This window comes from Daphnia pulex, chromosome 6 (assembly GCF_021134715.1).
Source record: "Daphnia pulex isolate KAP4 chromosome 6, ASM2113471v1".
Taxonomy (NCBI): domain Eukaryota; kingdom Metazoa; phylum Arthropoda; class Branchiopoda; order Diplostraca; family Daphniidae; genus Daphnia; species Daphnia pulex.
Window position 1 is genome coordinate 7010375 of NC_060022.1, and position 22039 is coordinate 7032413.

Here is a 22039-nt window from a genome sequence, read left to right on the forward strand (position 1 = left end):
CAGATAAAGGCCTGTATTTTTTTAATGATTGGCTTTATCATTATAGTAGCCTACTTCAAATCATAAGATTATCGATATAGTAGCCTACTGTACTGGTGGAATTGGAAATAGCACATGCAAGCAAATGAATTATTATGATGGGGACGTTAATTCGTATCGCAAAGAATTAATTGCGCTGTTTAAAGCAAAGAATAAAGTGGACAAAGGGCGACGAAATAAAGGATGCATCATTGTCTTTATAAGAACACGATGGATTCCTATATGATATTATTATCATCTGTTTTTACACTGCTGCAGGTTGGGGAAGTCAGTACACATTTCTGTCACGTTCCAAGCCACGGGAGCAACGGATTACCTCTTATTACACGATTGGAACAATATATACTCCCGACTTTACCCTTTATTCAATATAGGCAGATATATATGCACTGCACACTATATTAGGTAATTTTGCCACTATCGGTGCTGGATTGCTGTCACTGCACAGAAACACGTGAACGCCTGCACGAGTCGTTCGAAAATAGCTAATATTTAATAGGCTTCGCCCCATTCTTATTAGTATAGCATATATACCCATTGCCGTTTCTTTTCAAGAGAGGAAGAATATGACGAGAGTGTAAAACACAGGTAAACAAGGAAGAAGCCGTATTAACGCTATTATAACGTACCTATAGAAGTCGAAATTTTGAGTCTAGCGTTGAATATGCTGGGAATTGAGAAACGGATGACTTGAAAATAATTTCAGATCAGTAACTTTGATATGGGTAACTCATACTTTCATTCTACTCATTAGGCACTTGTACGTTTCGTATTTGTATAATGAATGAAAAAATAACGCTGTGTACAATTTCGATATAATGCAGGTTTACGCGACCCCTGCCGGTTATGCTATTTGTTATTTATTTATATATAATTGTGTTGTGTTTAGATGAAACGTTGATTTAATTTTTGTAAGCAAATATTCTCATCTAAATGCGTCTAAATGCTAATGATTTCTAGTACAATTTTCATTTTTTAAACGCATTCCTGATCCTGACCACAAGATGGCGCATCCCATATTTTCCGGAAGTATAGGCCTACTGTTATAAAACGTGGTTATATAACTTGTAGCTATTTTTTTGTTATATATTATTGACTATCAATGCATATAAAGTGATGTTTAAATTTATAATTACCACGAACACAATTGTTGAAGTGCACCATAAGCTTGGGAAAAATCTTGCTGGAAAAAGAACCAAAGAAAGCAGTGATGGTTGATGAACTCGGGACTTGGCTCCGCCCAATTTCATGAAGGTAACACGTGCGGCACGCGCGTGTCAACTAGAAAGCTTGCGACTGACTCAAATTCCAGCAAAATATTGTAAGGAAAAGTCGAAATGAACGAAGATCTATGAAAAACGGAGGGAGACAAAAGGAGATATAGGCCTATACTGGGTTGCGTTCTGTACATCAACAAGTGCTCGTCGTGCTTATTATGACGAATAATATAGCCTAATAGCCCTATTTTTTTCGGTTGGCAGCTGTATCCCACATTTCACAATCATAACAGTTGGCAGTTGCTGATCCCAGCTGATCCATATAGTTAATAGACGATATAAACTGAAATCCAAGAAAAAAAACAAAAAAAGAAAGACAGTACACCGTCCAAATAAGAACTCACACTGCAATCGTAAAACGTAATAGCCTGCACTATTATTATTGGCTACTGAACTGATTTTTTGTTAGATATTTTACTGTTATTAATTTGTTCGAGTTGTGTTTATCCATATATAGCCTAACATACTCTGATGAGACAGGCCGCGTAGGCTGAATTAAAACGATCCACAGTTGCCATCCATTTTGTGCGATTTTGTGTTCACACTCGACCAGTCTTAAACTCGTGAACCAGCAGTTAACATATTGTCACGAGCACGGGTTCAACGGGTTTGACGGGCAGTATGTATACGTATATCGTATATGTATATGGTTGATCGCAGGCAAAGAGTTGGCACACTCGAAACAGTCACGAGCTCAGAGCCTCAGACTCACCCTTGACTTTCACCACCGACCACACCCTAACTTGGTCGCCAGCACTCGAGTCAGCACTGCCATGCACAACAGACAACCGCGTTGGTTTATTTAGAACTATCTCATAGGTCTAAAGCCCTCCCTCCATTCTCTCTCTCATGATAATGACCGGGGTTCGTTACATGTATACAGTACCTACCAGAAGTTTGGAAACGCGCGAGAGAAGCGGAGAGAAGCTTATGTAAAAAGCCGATTTTCGCCGCGTTCCCAAAAAATCGGGTTTTTGACGATTTTCGGAGGTGAAAAATTTTCGCCTTTGCTCTAGTAGGCGATATTTACCCTTCCTACGAAAATGAAACAAAGGAGAAATCGCGACAACACCGCGGGGTGGGATAGAAGGGGAAAAATGGGCAAAAATGACAAATCTCATTTTCAATTTGAAATTCATTAGCCTATATTAAATGAAAATTCTAAAAAATTCAAATATGTCAATTTTTACTTGAAACTTGCACAAACAGTAGACGACATAGTCGTGTACATTTGGACAAAGTTTTAAATTTTTTAAATGAAAAGCTGATTTTTGACGATTTTTTAAAGAAAAAAAGCCGATTAATTTGGAGAGAACAAAGGGGTTCGGCGGTTTTCCCTCATCTATTGAATTTTTTAGAATTTTTTAAGTAACATACACTTTAGCTTGGAAACATATGGCGAATGCGCCGATGTTTCCAAACTTTATTTCTAGGACTTTGGGGCTAAACTAATATTCACAAAAATTTCCAAAAAATCATAGTAAAAGATAATTCTTTCCTCAACAAGAGCATTTTTTTAGATTTGTTTTGCGATAACTCAAACGTGAGTAATCGCGTAAAAAAGGGAGACACTTTGGCCCGTAAGCCGCCGTGTTGGAAGCGCGAAAACACTTGCCGTGTTTCCAAACTTCATGAGGGTAGGGGAGACCGGACCCACTTGGGACAGTTCCGGTTTTTCCCCCATAACTCCAAGTCTCCAATCCCCTTACGCGAAAGATTATTTTTTTTTGCAAAAACACGCTTAAATAATTACCGCACACCCATGATTTTTTTCAGTTACGTACCTTTAAAAGTATAAAAGTTATTGAGGTTTGAATTTTTTTGGTTTACCAGGCCGGGGTAATATTGGACAGACGCCTGTACCATGTTAGACAGGGTATTAAAAGAGGGATAGTATGAATACAAAATTATGAAAAAATCAGGAAATGTAGATGGTAATGTAGTTTAACCCCAAACAAATTTTGGAAATTATATCTTTAAAACTGAAAAAGTTTTCTTAAAGGGAAAGAATTACAACTTTTATATGGGGCGAGATAGGGAAAAAATGTAGGTGGCGCTGAAGTCAATATGTATGTATGTATGTATGTATGTATATTAACATTTATATACCGCACTTTCTCATATAATAACAATACGTTCAAATGACGGTTTAAAAGTGAGCTGTGCTTTAGTGACGGGCAGTTAAAAAAGGGTAATATATTACCCATTGTCCAATATTACCCATTGGAACTGTCCAAAATGGCCTCAAAATCATGCCCCCCGCAAATTAATTAATTGTAGGTACACCAAAGCACCTAAAAATAATTTTCTTACACGCAATTGTAAAGGATAAACAGTTTTACACACTGATGTGTTCAAACAATTTTTTACTCAAACAAACTTGGAGAAAGATCAATAATTCGGGTGACAAATTTTGCAATAATTTATCGTGTTTTTTTCTTCCTCCTATAACTCCCGTTCTACTGTCGGGAAATTAATTAAACTACACAGGATCTAGCATAATCACATCTAGAACAATTCGTGTGAAATCTAGAATTTTAAAGCAATTTTTACTATATTTTAAGACACTGTCCAACTTGGAACAGTGTCCAACATGGGTCCGGTCTCCCCTACTGTATACATAACCTTGTATCTTGTATACTTGTACGTAATCTGATCTATTAGCCACTATGGCACTATATAGCCTAGTTTTCGCATTCGTATTATGCTCTTGATGCACGTATGACAACTGACAATTTGCACGTGTCAACTACAACAGCACATTTTAACATTTAACGTATAACTATTGTTTCTAAATCTTTTTGACTGTAGTAAAAAGTCTAATATAGAAATCATGAAATATTTAATTATTTACTGCAGCTTTCGATGTAAAAAAAAACTATGTTGTAGCTAGGATTTCGTCTACTCTTATGAGAACTTAAAAACGAGATTTTGTCAATCCCAAAAGAAAGCGCCTGTATGTTGTAACACGACGAGGAAAGAGCTTGTGATTCGTCACTGCACTTTTATATGGCTTCTATAACCTCGCAGCACATTATATCGCCCGTGTTGTAGGTTGCCATTACAGCAGTATTAGACTAATTTGGTATTTCATGATGCAAGATACACTTTACTTCCAGGTGACTTATGGATCGCTCGCATATGACAACCAAACATGATCTGCACGTGCTTGACCGCGCGTCATCGTCAGTATGTCACGTTGTTGATGGAAAGAATACGTACAACTGTCTCTAAAACGTATATGATAAACCGTTGAGGTCCGACACCAAATATACACTACAAGTATACCAAACAATTTACAGTAAATTTGAAAATATTGACTCTCGTGTATTTGACATTTTTCTCTTTTGATTCTTCTCGTTTGCTGTTATATTTGATTCACGCAATCGTTTTCTTTTAAAAATTCCAGCAGCGGTCCTCCCCCTAAACTTGCCTTTTACCCCTTCCCCAACTGTAAAAAGAGCTAAAGCCCCATTAGCGTCTCATCCGAGTTTAAAAGTGGCACCAGTACCCAAGGATGTAATACTGCGGTACATCAGACTTCTTCCATACCAAACTGATGGAAATAAGATTTATCCAGAGAATTTAAATATTTTACCAAAATGCGAGCTCTGGGAATCCTCATACACCCTGGCTAGAATCCCCCCAGAATCTCATAGAATCTTCAGAATCTCGTAGAATCTTCAGAATCTCACTAAATCCCGTATGAAATCGTAGAATCTCGTAGCATCTCATAGAATCTCTCTTAATTTACCTTTTTTAAAACTTAAAGTAACCCCAAAACCGTAAAAAATTCCAGGTATTTATCGAATTTGATCATATAAACTGAAATTGTTTAAAAAATGCACTAGAAACTACTGGAGAATGTCGAAATGTGGGATGCGCTAAACATTAATTTAATTCCCCCCCCCTTTTTAGCCGATGGTAATTAATTTTTAACCTCGGACAAAATGTAACATGAAATTTTTTAAATGAGCTTTTTTATTTTAGTGTTCAAGATGTTACATAAAAAACCCTCTTTGAAAATATAAAATATTTATGTAAAAAATTCAAAGTTTAAATTCAAATTATTTTACTTCCGTATAAATATGGTACTTCTAATTAGAAATATTCCCACGTGTTCTACGTCTTTTACTTTAGAACTTATCCAATTTTCATAAATCAGGTGTAAAATAATAAATATTTATGAAAGAAATAGTGACAGACGGTCAAATCTGGTCAAATCATTTTCAGCCGCGCGGCTGCTGCGGTTTACATGGTGCCTTATGGCAAAGCGGCCTTTACAAAAAAAAATTTTTCTAATAAACTAAAAAACTTAAAAATTAGAAGCTTTCGCCATAAAATAAACAATATTATGCCCGATTGATGGTAAGAAGGTTTATTAAAAGCAATGTATAGCTTTCTAATTTGTTGGAACAAGCTCATCGAGGCGGTGCGGCAACACGCTCCGGGCGTCAAGTTGCTGAAACTCATGCGCACACAGGGTGCTGCTTAGCATCCATTCTTTTCCACTATCCCTCGTTTTAGTTCTTTCCTTTCTTTCTTCTTTTGTCACCTCGTGTAGAAGTTAGAAGCTCAATAGCATCTCTCTTTCTTTCGTATCTATCTAAGTGTTTAATATTCAACTGTACCTCATCACATAATTGTTAGTACTCGTTGAATATTCAATGTATCCCAATACAGATAGTCAATCACAACAGTATGTTCACCGTCAGTTTCCTCACTATACTCTAACATAATTATTGAGTGGAAAAAAAGTCCATTTTGGACTATTAGAAAAACTTAATTTTGTCTAGGCCGCTTTGCCATAAGTCACCATGCATTTACATTTTGTCCGAGGTTTTTTTTTTCCGTAACTACCCTCGACTATTTTCCACCACTGGGTGGCGCAAATATTTTGTCGTCTGCTCATGAATGGAGGATATTATTTATTCAATTTCTATAGCGCACTTTGCAACTACATGATCAAATGACGCTTTAGGTAGAGTCACTCAAGAAAAAATGTACAATTTGGGTCATTTATAACATTTACTGAACAAATAGGATTTCAACAGAGTTTTAAAATTCTTCAGCTCCGTCATTTTCTTGATGTTATCCGGCAGGTCGTTCCACAGCCTCGGACCCATTCTTGAGAATGTGCGCGAGCCATAGAGCCCAGGATTTTCTGGTGGGACAGCTAGATCACTAGAAAACGACGATCTAAGGATTCATGGTGGGTTGTAACGCTCAATCACGGATGACAAATATGGAGGGGCATATCCATGCAGACACTTAAAGGACAATACCAGAAAATTAAAGCTGATGCGCTCGTTGACTGGCAGCCAACGCAGGGTTTTGAGATGGTTGCAAACAGGATCAAACCTCCTCGCTCCGACAATCAATCTGGCAGCAGCGTTTTGGACTCTCTGGAGTCTCAGGATCTGTTCCTTTGGAAGACCAGCGAACAGCGAGTTGGCGTAGTCCAGTCGGGATAGAACCATGGCTTGAACCAAGGTTTTCGCCGCATGTGGTGACAGGTATTTCCTGATTTTTCCCAGTGTGCGAATGTAAAAAAAAGCTGACTTGCACACGCTGTTGATATGCGAGATCATGGTTAAATTGCTGTCGAAGATCACTCCAAGATTTTTTACCACTAGAGAAGGTTGAACCAAGTCATCTCCAACCTGAAGAGGTAGTTTTTCAATCAGCTTGGATCGGTTCGGAGTCGATGTGTAGAGAAGTTCGCTCTTACACACGTTAAGCTTCACCCGACTTGCAGTAAACCAAGTTTCCGAGCGCGCTGCACAACTTGCCATCATGCTTAGGGCCGATAGCTGTTGACATGGAGCGGGACGGAGTAGAAAGCCAATCCAGAGCTGAGTGTCATCAGAGAACTGGCCCATCTTCAGAACATCTAGGGATGCGTCAAATTTCGGCTTAAGCTTTGCTTATCCGGCGTTGTCTGTCATACGAAATTGTTCATTGTGCTGTTCCGCATAATTGACGATTTGGCACATACTGTGAGACGTCTTCCAAGTGTTGTTTACCTTTTTTGTAGCTGAGAAAAATGGAAGAAATACGGATATTGACAGGGGTTTTCGCCGCAGCCTGCATACAGGAACATTTTTAAAACATCGATTATGACGAGGAAGAAAGTTTAGTGATTTTCAACAGATGTCTGAAATATTTAAGTCCTCGAAGTCGATCGTCAGTATTGAGATGGTTGTTTGTGCAAATGAGAGAAAGAAGAAGGCATCGGAGGGAAGCATTATGTGGATTTGCTGCCATGGTACTTAGGTATGCAGACGTTCAATTTGCAGAGGACTTTCGTATGAATCGACAGAGATTTCGGGTATAATTTTTCAATTGGTAATTTTAGACTGACAGTTTTTCATTGCTATTTCTTGATATATAGGAACTGTATGACTTGATAGAGCAGCATCTCGAGGAGCAATTTTATTGTGGAAGAGAATCTATTTTGCATAAACTGCTGTTAGCGATTTGGTCTCTAAGCACTCCAGAAACATTTCGTGAAATTGCCCATCGTTTCGGATACCGTTGTAGAGGTATCCAAACTTGTAACTTTCTTACATACATACAGACATACGTCACGAAAGTAAAATTTTCTTTTTATCACATGTAAACATATTTTTTTACATGTAACCAATTTGTTATATTCTTTAAATTTCGTTATACACAGGAAGTGCCCATCATGTTTTGAGAAAAGTTTGTCGTTTAATTGTGGAACACAGTGAACTATTCGTCACATGGCCAGTCAGATATGAATATGCAAATATTTCAGCGCAGTTTAGGTTCCCTTTTGCTCTTGGTAATTACCAACTTTGTGTATTTACAGTCTTAAATGAGCTTCAGTTAAGTTCCTATATCGTTAAAAAATATAGGTGCAATAGACGCGACGTATATAAGATTAGCTAATAATCCCCAAGAAGAAGGTACAAGCTACATTAATAGAAAGGGATTCCCTGGAGTTTCCCTTCAAGTGGTCTGTGACGCTAATGACGGATACTGGACGCCAGCACTGGCTGGCCATCGTCAATGCAAGACTCTAGAATATTCAGGAAAAGTTTTATCGGGCGACATGTTGACATGCTGCTTGCCGACACAGACTACATTCTGTTGGCTGATGGAGGTTACACATTGCTGCCGCGTGTTATGATTCCTTATCGATTAGACCATCCACTGGAACCGGTATATTAAAAAAAGCAATCTGAATTTTTCTCAAATAATTATTTTGTTAATTTCGATCAAGTTTGAGGTGGTGTACAACTATATGCAGCGACGTAGCCACCAAGTAGTTGAGCGATGCTTTGCTCTTCTCAAGTTGAAATTTAGGAGACTTAAAGTTATCGATGTGCACAATTTAGAGTACCTGTCGGATATAATAATAGCCTGCTGCTGTTTACACAACTTTGTACTTGATGAATCATTTTTCGAGCCAGTAAACATGACCGAATTTCTAAGGGACCACCCACTGGAGGATGAAGATATAGAAGATGATGATTATATAGGTTTTGAATTGGAAAATGAAGCTGAAATTAGAAGAGATGAACTTGCAGGTTATTTCGTGCCTGTCTGAATAAATGAACAAAGAGTGTATTTGACTCTTACGATATCACAATGCCAAATGAAAGAAATAAAGTAAATTAACTGATGGTCTCTTGATTGAAAAGGGTGACAGAAAAGGTTTGTACTGCAGGATTTCCTATACTTTGATTTCTGTTGGCAGCATGACATGGAATTAAATAAAAATGATTCATATTGAAAAATTAAGCAGGTTTCTGTTGAGTCAAGTGCTGAACAAGGGCAGCGGAAAGTAAGCGCAAGGCTTCGGTTGAGGACTTTTGAAGCTCAGTTCTCTTTGAACTTTGTTCAGCAATTGTCTTCATATGTTCTGCAACAGCATCATCTTTTATCTTTTGTTCTTCATACCTATTTCTTCTTTCTTCAGCTTCTTCCTTCTCCCTCTCAATAAGTTCTTTAAAAAAATCAGCATTTTTCTTTGGAACCTGCGTTTTCCGTCTTTTTGAGTTCGATAACCTGCACTCGTCTTCTTCCTGCATTAAATGAATGATTTGCTTATAAATAATTAAGTAAAAGACGAAATATTAATGAAATTTGAAAGTGTAAGTTTACATCTAAATCAGAGGTTGGATAATCAGCCTCTTCTTTTCGTTTTGTCCCAGTTTCCCGGACGAAAGCACTGCTGTTTTCAGCTTTGCTTCCTTCAATCCGTTGCAAAGTAGCATGATGTACCCATGGGTCGAGGTTTTTCCCCTTGAAGTCCAAACGAGAGCGGTATTGCCCTAGAAGTTTACTGAATTTGTCCATACATTGAGCTGCAGAAAACGAAAAAACGTCGTCGGCCAATTGTTCCGCAATGTAAAATATTTCGAACATGTAAAAAAAAGAAAAACAATCATTTTTGAGTTGTTTATACCGCAACAAGGCCATCCTTTTGTGAGGTTTCGACAGATCCGTTTTTTTTAAAAGCCTCGTAAGCTTCCAACATTTTCTTCGTAGCTGGTTCTGTCCATCTGTTTCTTGTCTTCGTCTTGCCCTTCAACGACTCTGAAAATAGAAATATTATTTAGAGCACTTCAGTTTGATTTTTTAACATTTCGTTGGTCTTACCGCTGCTGTTTGATGTAGAAGGACCACTTTCATTCACATGGGTCTTGTCAGTATTGATATCTAAAATATTTACTATTCCTTCTGGGGCATCTATGACGACGATTGGGCGATGATCGCCACGACTTTCCCCTCGGAAAAGAACAATTGGTACAGCAGAAGCATATGACTACGCGAAAGAAATAAACACCTGAAGTTATAAACATTTTAAATTTTTGATTTTTGACATATAATTTAGCTGTGGTTATTTTTTGTTGTGGTTGCTTGAGCTGCACGTTGGGGTTTGTTACTCTGATTTGCGTTAGTCGAATGTTGGGCGTTTGTCCTTACCTCTGAAAAAATGTTCTATTCTTAGTACCGCAACATATAAATATGTTATATTAAGGAAATTGTCCATACCAATGTGTTCCCTGGTGTAACAACACGCACTAGCTTTACAGGTGTTTTACTATTTAGAAGAAGTGTTGAGTTAATGTTGGGGTTAGTAGTAGAGTTACGAATGGCTTGGTCATTCATCAACTGCCATGATGAGTTTCTTGGAATTGGACCCAATGGACGCACCTGTTGACATAATAAAGCAATGATTATGCAAAAAAAACAGGGTATTACATTAATAGCCCCCTGATTTGTAATGGGAAATGGGAAACGAATCGATGATGCATTTGAAACGACGACTGTTCTTTCAAATCCTCTAGCAACTGCAAAGTCATTCATTAGATTTGCACATTTTATCAATTACTTAAGACACTTACGGTTTCCAACATCCGTCGAGCTGCTGTCTACATTAATTTGATGCCCAGTTTCTTTACTTTTACTTGAACTGCAATTCTTAGACATTTTGGTCGACAATGGAGATCACATGTGAAATTTAACTGCTTGGGTGGTCTGCTATTGCAAATAACGCGGAACACAATCAAAATAGCAGAAGACACAATTTCGTAAAACAGGCAACGGCGCATAAGAAAAGCTTAAGCCGAAATTTGACGCTCTCTAGGCCACCGTTGTTAAGATTGGTACCTTCTAGCACCGACGAAAGAGGATTCGCGTAAGCGAGGTAAAGAAGCGGGCCAAGTACAGAGCCCTGTGGGATCCCCGAAGATAGAGTGACGCTATCAGATGGCAGAGCATTCACAACAACAGACTGAGAACGGCCGTCAAGATAGGAGGAAAACCAATCCAGGGCAACTCCCGATACGCCACAGTGAGATGAAAGTCTCTGCATCAAGATCGTATGATCGATGGTATCGAACGCAGCGCTTAGATCCAAAAGAAGAAGTGCAGCACCATCCCCACGATCCGCCACAGCCAGTAGATCCTCACAAATACATAAAAGTGCTGTTTCGGTTGAATGATTCAAACGGTATGCCGACTGATGAACGGACAGTATAGAATTGGCCGAAAAATGTTCATGAATCTGAGCAGCGACAACCCGTTCAATGAGTTTCAATATGTACGACAAAATAGAAACGGGTCTGTAATTTGAGAGCTCTTCAGGATCAAGGGAAGGTTTCTTCAACAAGGGAGTGACCAGCGCATGTTTCATCTTTGGAGGGAAGGCGCTGGACGACAGTGAGAGATTGATAATCTTAGTGATTGGATCCACCAACACGTGTAATACCTTCTTCAGGAGCCAAGTTGGTAGTGGGTCCAGACTGCAGGATTTTGTTGGTGAAGACACGACTATAGCTTTGACACTATCTGGGCTGACCGGTTTAAACACGTGAAGGCGGTCGGACTCTCGTCTGGATGAAAGGAACTGAGCATCTTTGAGGAATGGATGGTCTAGATTGTCCACTGACGCGGTGGCCGCAACGATTCCAAGTCTGATCTTCATGATTTTTTGGCAAAAATAATCGCTAAACTTCATGGAAAGGTCATGGCCAGACGATTGGGATGGAAGCGGAGACATTGATGGCTTGCCAGTCAGAGTACTGACAAGACGAAAGAGATCTCCGATCACCCGAGCACTCTATCACCTTTGCGTTCAGGTAGCCAGTCTTCTCACGCGTCAGAAGAAAAGCATGCATGGAGGATGGTGGATGGGACAAATTTATTCCATCATGGCTTCCAAGGGGGTCCTAGGGGGTGTTATTACTTATTAGGACCAGTTTTTCGGAAAATTTGCGGGTTTCGTGCAAATTGTCTTTTTGATCCTGTCTGTGGTGGGTAGGTGAAGTCACACTTGATGAGACGGATAAGCTGACAAAAAAATATCACGATCCGTTCAGCGAATCGTGATATGAGCGCTGTCGATTAAACCGCTTTTTTCGTTTTTGCAGTTCGGATTGAGGGAAGGGGTCGAATTTTGGGCGGGGGTGGTTGGTAAAGGCTCATTTTTTGTGTGTGTTAAGGGGTCAGTTTTTGGAGGGGGAGGAGTGGGTTTTTCTGGCCTTCTATAGTTAAAGTGTCGTCTGCTTTCTTTGTGTTTTGTTCTCATCGTTAAGCAGACGATACGACAGTCACAACCGGTCACAACACACACACACGAAAAAAGACAAACACAAAGAGGGACCTGCCGCCACACTTGCACCTCCTGGTTGTTAAAAAAATTATTGATAATGCAATTAACAAGATTGAATTGGGTCTCGAAGTAAAAATTAGGTAATAGAGAAATGAATAAAGTATTCACTGTGCAGAAGAAAAGGGTGTAAAATCAAAGATATAGGTAAGAAAATAACTTTTTTAACGAAAAAAAGTTGGTTTCTCCATAAGACGCTGTAGACAACACAGACCAACTTGGACACTCATTTGATTTTCGCATTTGCGGAGAATGCGCAACGCAGGATGTTCAAATGCTCCATTGTAGTCCCTTTTTCTATAAGGTGCCGGTGTGGCGGCAGGTCCCTCTTGGTGATTTTTTTTTAAATAAATCTTTTTCCTGGGAAGAGTACAAGGTTTTTTTTTTTTTTTTAAAATGAGGTGTGTATTCGCCGAAGGCGAATGTTACCAATACAAGGGTATTAAACAAATTATTAAAGGGTAATTCGGACATTAAAACATATTCATTAGTCATTAAAGTTAAGATAATGCTAATTTGCTATTAAGATTAACTCATTGTATCTGAGTAGTTTTCACCCTGTTTTGTCGTTTGCTAACTTTTGATTTAAATCAAGGCTTGAACTGAAATCAAATCGGAAGCAGACGAAGCTTAAACTACGCGTATAAAGGAGAGACCGGGGCTATGTGGGACACTTTTTTCTTTACGCTGTCAATTTTTTAAATAGAAGAATTAAGTTAAAATAAAAGTATAGTAGTGATTCCCATGCATTTCTCTACATTAGGTTATTTTTCCATATAATTTCGTCAAACTATGTAATATTTATTTAATAAATTTAAAGGAAAAAAATTAAGGGAAAAAATTTTTAGGGTTAAACGGAACAGAGCCAGGGGCAAAACGGAACACCATTTTTCTCTGCAACGGATGAATTAAATTTATTGAAAAACGCAATAGTGAAAAGGAAATTAATTTCTCTTTCAGAATTACTGTAATTTTATTCATTCTATTGAGTATAAATGGAGATACAATAAAAAAGTAAAGATGTATTTTTTTCGATCTTTTTTGGTCATTTACCTGGCAACAGATGGCTGTACTATTTAACCTGGACCCCAACAATAACATAAAAAAAACTAAATTATCAAATACTTAGAAACACATTTTTTATAAAATAAAAATACTATCTTAAACTAGAAAGAAAACCCTATCAAAAAGCTATCTGGGTTTTTTAAAAATATTTATAAAAGTATAAAAAAATTGAAAACTAAACGTCAAAAATTTTTTTTCCGATTTCAATTTTTTTGTTTTCCCAAAAAAACTCGCAAAATTAATCAGAAATTCAGAAAAAAGTTTAGAGGATAAAAAAAAACATCATTTACAATACGCTGTATTTATTTCAGAATTTTAAAACAAATCGTACATATCAAAACTTCCCTGTACATTTTAGCCCCGTGTTCCAAATAGTCCCGGTCTCCCCTACTGTATAGAGCGTGCCGCAGTGGAGCCACACCCACCACGTCAAACAGTACATACTGCTGTATAGAAACAGGACTAAGTACTAGTAGCGCCCCTAGCGGAATTTTTTTTTATTTTTTTTTGGGGGGGGGGGACTTGATTCAGAATCTCGTAGAAGCCTGGTAGAATCTCGCAGAATCTCTAGAATCTTTGAGATTCTGAGTCCTAATACACACAAATTTTGAGTTGCTAACCTCCCGGTACTATTACGTTTTGTTGGTACTTTCATAAAAAATATCAGAGGAAATATCAATAAATCAAATATAGCCTAGCTCAACTGGGGTCTTTGTTTCATTAAGACTCTAACGACACACTAAGACCAATGTTCACTTTTACAATTCTATTTGGCTAGTTCCTTTAGTGTCATGCATGGCCAATTGGTCATTGGTTGCAAACATTTAAACATTGGCCCTTTATTAATTTTAGTTGAGAAACTAGAATTAATTTTGCGATGAAATTTTTTTATAAAATGTGTAAGCTATTAGGAGTTTAGTACTACGTGAAACATTTCCCACACGCCGAGTTGTCGCCCCCTCATGAGCGCGTGTTTTCTCTATTTAAGAGAGAAAAAGGCGCGCGGGGTGGAAAAGGGGGGACGGGAAGAAAGGGACTAGAACAGGCAAAAAAATAGAATCTGTTTTCAATTTACAATTGACTGCAATTAATATGTTGCAAAAAATCTGAAAATGAAGACTTTTGTAGACCTTATGAAGCTCCTCATTTCAGACTTTTCCGCTTCTTCCTAGCTTAACCCGTTCTATAGTTATCCTCCTTTAAAGTACTCTATTTGCATATAGCTCTACGGAGCTTCCCCAAACTTAGGGCTCGTAAAAAAACCTATCCTTCCCTTGATCGGAAATATCTTTAAAACACAGTTAGCTTAATCCTACTGTAGAGTCCTTCAATGCTAATATCTTGTGTTCAATTCTAGTACAATGTATACGGTTACAAACAAGAAGAGTCTAAGAGGTTGGTCTTACGTCTCTGGAGCTGGAGCTGGAGCTTGAAGGAGAGCTGAGAGAACTCTGACTTAAAGTTCCAAAACCACGAGTATTTATACTCGAATGGGGGAAGGTAACATACATGAACATCCCAATTAAATCGGGGCGTGGATGGTTCCGGTCTCTTGTTAAAGGAGGGCAAGACAAGAAAGAGTTAGAACTTGTTCTTGTCTTTCCAGTTTACTTGTCGTATGAGCTGTTTATGCTCATTACATTCCTCCCCCCTTACAAAGGGAAAGAATTAGTCCTCTAATTGTTAACTAATATATTTCCAACACCGAAATAAGAAAATATAGAAAATATTGTTTACATGTTGCTATATGCCTTTAGGCTTAACTATCCATCACCATATAGACGTGTGTCCTTCCCTCTCACTGGAAAAGAATTCGTCCACGAATGAATATAAAAAATGTTGTCAAACAACACAAACAAAAGAAACTGAAAAACACACAAAAATGGAACTGAATACATGTAACTAGTTCTACAACGAGTTTATACGATGAAAACATTTTTATTTTTCGGAGTGACGAAAATCAGCCAGATCGTGGAAAATTTCAGTTCTTGTCGATCGTCCTATTCTTAAAGATGTGCTCTGCCGTTACGCCTTTTGTTATGTCCCCAAACGTGGTTTTCGAAAGGAGGCTGCAAGTTGATAATGGGTTGTTCGTTTTTCTGTCTGCGACGGAAAACGAAAACTACTGGTGCAAGTTGACCGAACGACACTTGTCGTTATTTCTTCAAGGGTTTGAAGACGTTGATCCAGGGATGTTATACCCGGCGTGTCGGCACTACTTTTCTCGTATACACTCCTTGGATTATTATTATGAGTAGGTTATGATTTTTTTCTTAGTTATTAGTTTTATTGTTATTTTCATGTTGTGTTTTTTTTTTTTTTTTTTATATATATCAGACGCTATCCCGGGTACGGGTACGGTTTTTTTTTTGTTTAGTATTGGTTAGTTTTTCAAAACCTTTTTTGTTTGCCATCCCTTTTCCTGGTGCAAGATAATAAACAGTTTTTTTTATTGTCATTGGAGTGTGGCGTTCTAGATGGGGTACGTTTTTTAGATGTTGTTAACCTTTTAAATGTAGTTGCCGTGGCTGTACCTTGCAGGCTATTCATCAACTTTTCCTTGTAGTCTTGGCATGCTTTCGTGATATTAGACCTTTCCCATAGATATATCTCGTAGAGGTCGCGTCTATACCAGGCGCGGTTACAGAACACTATTTTTCCTGTATAAGCAGCGTTTAACAATGTTATATGCAGTTGATATTCCTTTGGGCTGGTTATAACATATACAATTTTAGGTGCTCGTGCTTGCAAATCTGGTTTGTTATATTTTTTCGGTACGGTTGCCTCTATAGGCATTGCTTCGGAAAGTAAAACTTCTCTAGGGAAACCGGAAGCTTCCAGGTACATGAACGAATTGGTTCTTTTGTCTGAGGGGTCGTAAAGAGGGAATCCCTCTATTTCTCGTCGTAAGGGTTGTTGGGCAGTCCGTGTATGCTTGGCCCTCAGGAGTGTTCTCATTAATGCACTGGTATCTTTTATTAGTGTTAAACATATCTGTTTCGATGCGGGGGCAGCAGTTTCGGATGTTGATTTTCTTTTTTTCCGCCATGCTTTCTGCATCTGTGACCCTCATGCCGTATCGTAGAAAAAGATTCTTAATGTCGCAGTTGGTTATGTACTCGAAAACGAAGACTCCTGTTTTGTCTTCTTTATTTTCGCGTGCTCCATGATGTAGAAAGATCTCGACATTTTCTACACGTGATCCCATGACGGCTATGTGTAAAGCCGTCCGTTGTTCATGTTTAGATATCATGTGGATATCTATTTTGTAGCGTGGGTCGCACGCCAGTTTTGCTATTTTTATGTTGTTGTATCTCGCCGCATAGTGAAACAAACTTTTGTTATTAACTGATGAAAGATCTTCTTTCACTTGCCGCCATAGCGATACAAGTACGTCTTGGTTGTTTTAGGCCACTGCGGTTAATAAAGGAGTTTCACCAAGCTCGTTGTATGCCGATAAATCAGCACCGTACGAGGCTACTATGTTGAACAATAGCGTGTCGTTTTTCTCCACCGCATAGTGTAATATGGTGCGATTGTTCTCTCTGATATTCACATCAGCACCATAGAACAGTAGTAGGTCAGTTATGTCATATCTATTTTGTAAAACACTTCCATGGTGTTTTACCGTCAGCAAAAATGATGTTAAGAAAACTTTGGGCGCCCCTGGGTCTTGGGAACGCGATTTTTCCCCTTAAGAATTCGCGGAGATATTCCCGTGGGGCATTCAGTAATGAGTAGGCGATAGTGTTTGTTTGTAATTCCCTAATCGCAACAATTTCGTCCCGTATTTGTTGGGATCGTCCAGAAGTGTTAGCAGCAAAAGTTTTCAACTTACAATTCATGCACGAGGTCTTGTTTCGTATAGTTGGAAATTCTTCGGTTGATGGTGATCCCAGCGTATGTTCTCTTGTTGCACTGTCATCTATAGTTTCTTCCAGATCTATTGTAATTGGCGAATCCACTGCTTCGTCGATTGATAGTTCGGGTGGGCTACTAGGTGAGTCGATAGCTAATGGATCGGGTGTTACAATGATGAGTTCCTCCGTTGTATCACTTCTCGAATCATAGTCGACATCACATTGGGTTGATTCAGTTGATTCTTTTGGATCCATGCTGAATCGCAGTGAAATAAGTATATTATTGTTCACGTAGTAGTTGTTGCTTTGTATGTCGTTGTAGGGCAACTGAGGGATAATGGTAGATAGGTGGGGCTGCTTTATAGAATTATGTTAGCCAAGTCTTGCTAAGCAATCCTTGGTTTCTACTCAAATCCAGGTGGAATAAGTTGGTTGACATCGTTTACTAGTAGGTTGTAGTATATACTGTTAGTGTAAGTTATTCATATTAATTTCGCTTTTGGTTTATGTGTTCTACTCGACTTTTTCCTTTCTTCATTTTTATATTCCCTCGAGGTTAGTGTCTGTTTTCTATAGGTGCTTGAATTTTTTGTTTGTAAATATTGTGTTCCTGACCATAATTGGTCTGACATTGTCCGGTCGTACTCGCATCACAGTGATATGTCAGAATAATTGATTGGGTTATTTTTCTTAAATGTTTGAGTCGCAGTCACCGCGTGTAGAAGCGGGACTGTTTATAAAAAAAAGTCGGTACAAAACTTGGATATAATCCAGTTTTAAACTATGTGTTTACTTTTGTTATTATAGATACGATTGTCATTATGGAAATAAACTATTCTACTCTAGTCTGCGTTTTTTTTATATATCTGTTTCGGGTTATCTTATTTAAAAGTTTTTGGAATGGCAACCGAGTCTTGTTCCAGGTTGCAAGTGCGCAGATCTTCCCATACCATGCCATATCCAGCTACATAGCTGCATGTGGTGTGAGAACCAGTGCAACTTGGTTTACTTCCACTCTTGGCGGGGCTAGAATGATGATTGAATTTAGGTATAAATTGGGACAGTCGATTAGCAAGTGAAGGATACATTTTTCCTGTCTGGTTATCTTTTGTGTGAAATTGGGGGTCTGTTTCTGAAGTTTCTTGGTGTAAATTCGGCCGGGCACTCGGTCGAATGTTATGTCTAGCATCTTCTAGTGGTAGTGGGGCATATTCCCGAATAAACAAAGGTTCGTTGATTGTTGTTGGGCTGTAAACTGGTTCTGGATTTGGATGCAACATCTCCTGCATTTCTTCCTCTATTTGTTCCTGTGCATTAAGATTCTCTTTTCGCTGTTTTCTCGTTCTTCTATGCCGGATTTGTGTTATTACACGCCAAAAGAAGTCGTACGCAGATGATAAACAAAATAAATCCATTGGTACAAATTCCCATTATTTTCAGCGTATCCATCCAAGAGAACATGGAAGTGATTGTGTTGTCTTGTTCTTCTGTTACTATAATATTTGATAACGCTGTGGATTCAGTCTCATGGAGCCGCCCAACTAAATAATTTAAAATGTTCAGTTGTTCCATCTCCATTACGTTGTGCGCAGGATGAGCTTTTAAAGCGTAATCAAAGTCATTCAGCTTAAGTTCTTCAAATTCAGCAATGAGTTCTAAATGTGTCGTACGAATGGTAGGCTTTTGTTTAATCCATTCCCCACTGCTTCCATTATGTTCCCATGCGTACGGGTTTCCGTTCAAATTTACATAATGCGTCTTCCAAAAACAATCAGAGTATGAATGGATGGACCACCCGTTCATGCCTACAGTAAAGTTATTTTCGGCATATGTAAAGAAAGGTTGGAAACCGCACGAGGTTTCTATAGCAGTGAGTGAAATAGTCTTTACCGCACACTGTTGTAGTATCATAGTTTGTCCAATCCCTTGTATTCGGCTACAAATGGGTAAACCCAATGTTGAAGCAGCCAATATGCCGTTGGTTTGGGATAGGATTATTGCCTGATTACGTTTCATGCTTGAAACCTGACAATAAATATCGCGTATTTCTTTTGCCAATCTATTTTCGTGTTCTATCTCAACACTAATTTTATATTGTTCGTGCATTTTTCCGATTTGAAACTGGACGAACTATTGAATTCTTGAATATTTTTTGGTAAGTCTGTGTCAGGGCCGTCAGACTGCGTAGTTATATCTTTGTTATTCACGGATTTAGTGGTTGTAACAGGTATTTCTGCTTGAGGCGTAGTAGTCTTATTTGCCTGTTTTTCTATCGAAGTGTTCAACAGTCTTGCAGACGTGTCTGATGTGCTGACTGGTGGTTTAGTGACATTCTTCATTTCAGTTGTTGTATTTGTGATAACTGTTGAATTTTTAAACTCCGTAGGCCTGACCGTAGGTTTAGTTGTAGTTGTGTTGGCTATTAGTGGTCGTGTTATATTTGTAATTGGGATTGCTATGGTTTTATTCATAACAGGTTGAATCGGGGTTGGTGCTGTGCGTGTACTAATATTTGTTTGTGTGGTGTTAACTGCTAGTTGATGAGGTAATATATTAGGCCTAACGGTTGTTGTGGCAACCGTTGTTTTAACTGAAGCGGGTTTACTAGTTGTTGTAGTTGTAGTCGTTGCAACTGGTTTCTTTGTAGATGTCGGCAATGGTGAATGTATAATTAATACATCTTGTTTTTTTTGTTGAGTTGCTGTATGTGTTTTCGGCTTTTCTGGGGAGATGTTTGTCTGGTTTTTATCATTGGCTCCTCTATTCATGACAGGTGGGATATCTGCCGCAGGCTTGTCATTCAACGTTTGCTCTGTATGCCAGGCTATTATAGCGGCAGCCGACAAAGCTTTCGATTGGTGCGGGTTTTTGTATTCGAAAGAGAAATGCTGACGTCTTATTCTTTCGTGACAATGACCAAGTCCTAACTTTCCATTTTTCACTGTCAGGCATTTTCTGTTGGCGCCGGGAGTTTCTAAACCGGTTCTGTCTGATGCCATGAATTGGCCTGTATGGTCAAATGTTCCCCAGATCGAGCTCGTATTTGCGCATTTTTCTAAAACTAACATTTGCTTTTTTGCAGTTATTAGTATTAAAAGGTCTAATAGTGAAATCTGACGAATGTTCTAAAGCTTGTCCAATGGTCGCTGCGTTACTACAGTTTGCTACGGATGTTTGTGACTGAACTAACGGGTCGTTACTAGTTATAAGATTTTTTAGACTTGTTTGACAACGTATTTAATTGGGGTCGCATGCTTCCAGTGTTAATGGACGTCCTATTCCATGATAAGTAATACATTTTATATTTTTATCTTCTCCATTTTTCAAAAGTCCCCAACTAATCAAGTCCCATACAATATTTCCGTACCCTTGGTTGACTTTAAGTAGTCCGCCAAAAATTGGTGAATTTATTGTAGTGGTGACTGCATGGCGCTGTTCGAGGCGAAAAGCTTCCATTGTTTCTAAACTGGTTTCAGGGAATTTTCAATGATATCCGGGTTTACGTTTATCTGCTCAAATACCCATTGTTGTGCTGTAAAAATATCATGTCCTTGGCTGCAAGTAGTTAATATTAAGGACATTTCCTGTTTGTTTAGTAGCTCGATTGCTGTTAGGCACAAATGGTTTTCTTCGCATATGATTTGATTAGTTTGTTGATCATAAATCCAGTGTGATACTTTATATGTACATTCAGCAAAGAATATATATGAGTGGTAACCGTACGATTCGGCCAAAAAAATATGATTCGGCCTGGCCGAATAAAAAACAAAAAATTGTGGCCGCTTTATTGAGTTTTTTATTCCGCCAAGGCCGAATCGTATGAGTGGAAAAATATATTGAAATATACAATTCGGCCAATGCCTTGTTTTTATGTTTTTTATTAGGCCAAAAATGGCAAGTAATTAATTTAAAAATACAGTCGTGGCTGAAAGTTTGTATACCTTGTGCTCAAATATACGCCTTTTTACTCTGTATTGGCGGGTAGTGTTTGCCTATCACAAGAGAAAGGGGTTGTTATTTGTGCGCATTTTTCCTTGTTAACCCAAATCCCTCTACCCCCTCTTTACTTAACTCTACCTCTGAACATCACTAACTATTTTACCGCGATGCGGCAGACGGTTAAGCAACCCTTTTACCTGACGCTAAATGAATAGAAAATAAGGCTGATAGACAAATTCTATTAATTGCCTCCATTCTGTCACGCCACCGTTTAATTCTAGAACTCTTGCTAATCAAGCGTTCGTAAATTTCATTTTGCGTTCCGTAAAAGGCTTTGTGCTGTCTGATATTTCATTGGAATAGTGAAAACGAATCTACTCGCATAGTCTGATATTACTAATATATAGCGGTAACCTTTGTTACTTTCCTGAATAGGTCCTACTACATCCATTGCAATCCTTTCCCAAACTGATTCTACTGGTGGAAGGGGTTTTAATGGTGCTTTGGTTGTCCTAAATGATTTTCGACGTGCACACAGTAAACAACTATTTACATGTAATACGACGTGTTGTTTCATCTGAGGCCATTTATATTGTCTTTTGATCCTGGCTAAAGTCTTTGCTATACCTAGATGTCCTGCTAGCGGTGGTTTGCTTCTATAATTTCTTTTACTTTAACTAATGGCACTATCAATCGGTTATGTAAGTCAATTA

General features: G+C 38.4%; 1 protein-coding gene and 2 long non-coding RNA genes across 3 annotated transcripts; 1 reads left to right on the forward strand and 2 right to left on the reverse strand.

Moving 5' to 3' along the window:
* Nucleotides 1–7332: 7332 nt before the first annotated feature.
* LOC124195646 lies at nucleotides 7333–8476 on the forward strand. The gene is made up of 3 exons (XR_006875343.1): nucleotides 7333–7647; nucleotides 7711–8124; nucleotides 8198–8476. It is a non-coding gene; the product is annotated as an uncharacterized LOC124195646 (long non-coding RNA).
* Nucleotides 8477–8708: 232 nt separating this feature from the next.
* Nucleotides 8709–9743, reverse strand: LOC124195540. Its single transcript, XM_046589989.1, has 2 exons — nucleotides 9450–9743; nucleotides 8709–9370 (listed from the first exon to the last, which is right to left on the reverse strand). The coding sequence occupies exons 1-2, from the start codon at nucleotides 9711–9713 to the stop codon at nucleotides 9083–9085; spliced, it is 552 nt and encodes a 183-aa protein (XP_046445945.1). The 5' UTR covers nucleotides 9714–9743; the 3' UTR covers nucleotides 8709–9082.
* A 59-nt stretch (nucleotides 9744–9802) lies between these two features.
* LOC124195541 lies at nucleotides 9803–10042 on the reverse strand. Its single transcript, XR_006875265.1, has 2 exons — nucleotides 9948–10042; nucleotides 9803–9884 (listed from the first exon to the last, which is right to left on the reverse strand). It is a non-coding gene; the product is annotated as an uncharacterized LOC124195541 (long non-coding RNA).
* Nucleotides 10043–22039: the final 11997 nt, after the last annotated feature.

What these genes read in the sequence shown, in the direction of transcription:
- LOC124195540 (XM_046589989.1), bottom strand. Translation starts at nt 9,713, where the DNA reads ATGTTCGAAATATTTTACATTGCGGAACAATTGGCCGACGACGTTTTT. An exon ending in ATCCAACCTCTGATTTAGAT is followed by an intron (nt 9,371 to 9,449) that starts GTAAACTTACAC and finishes CATTTAATGCAG; the next exon opens with GAAGAAGACGAGTGCAGGTT.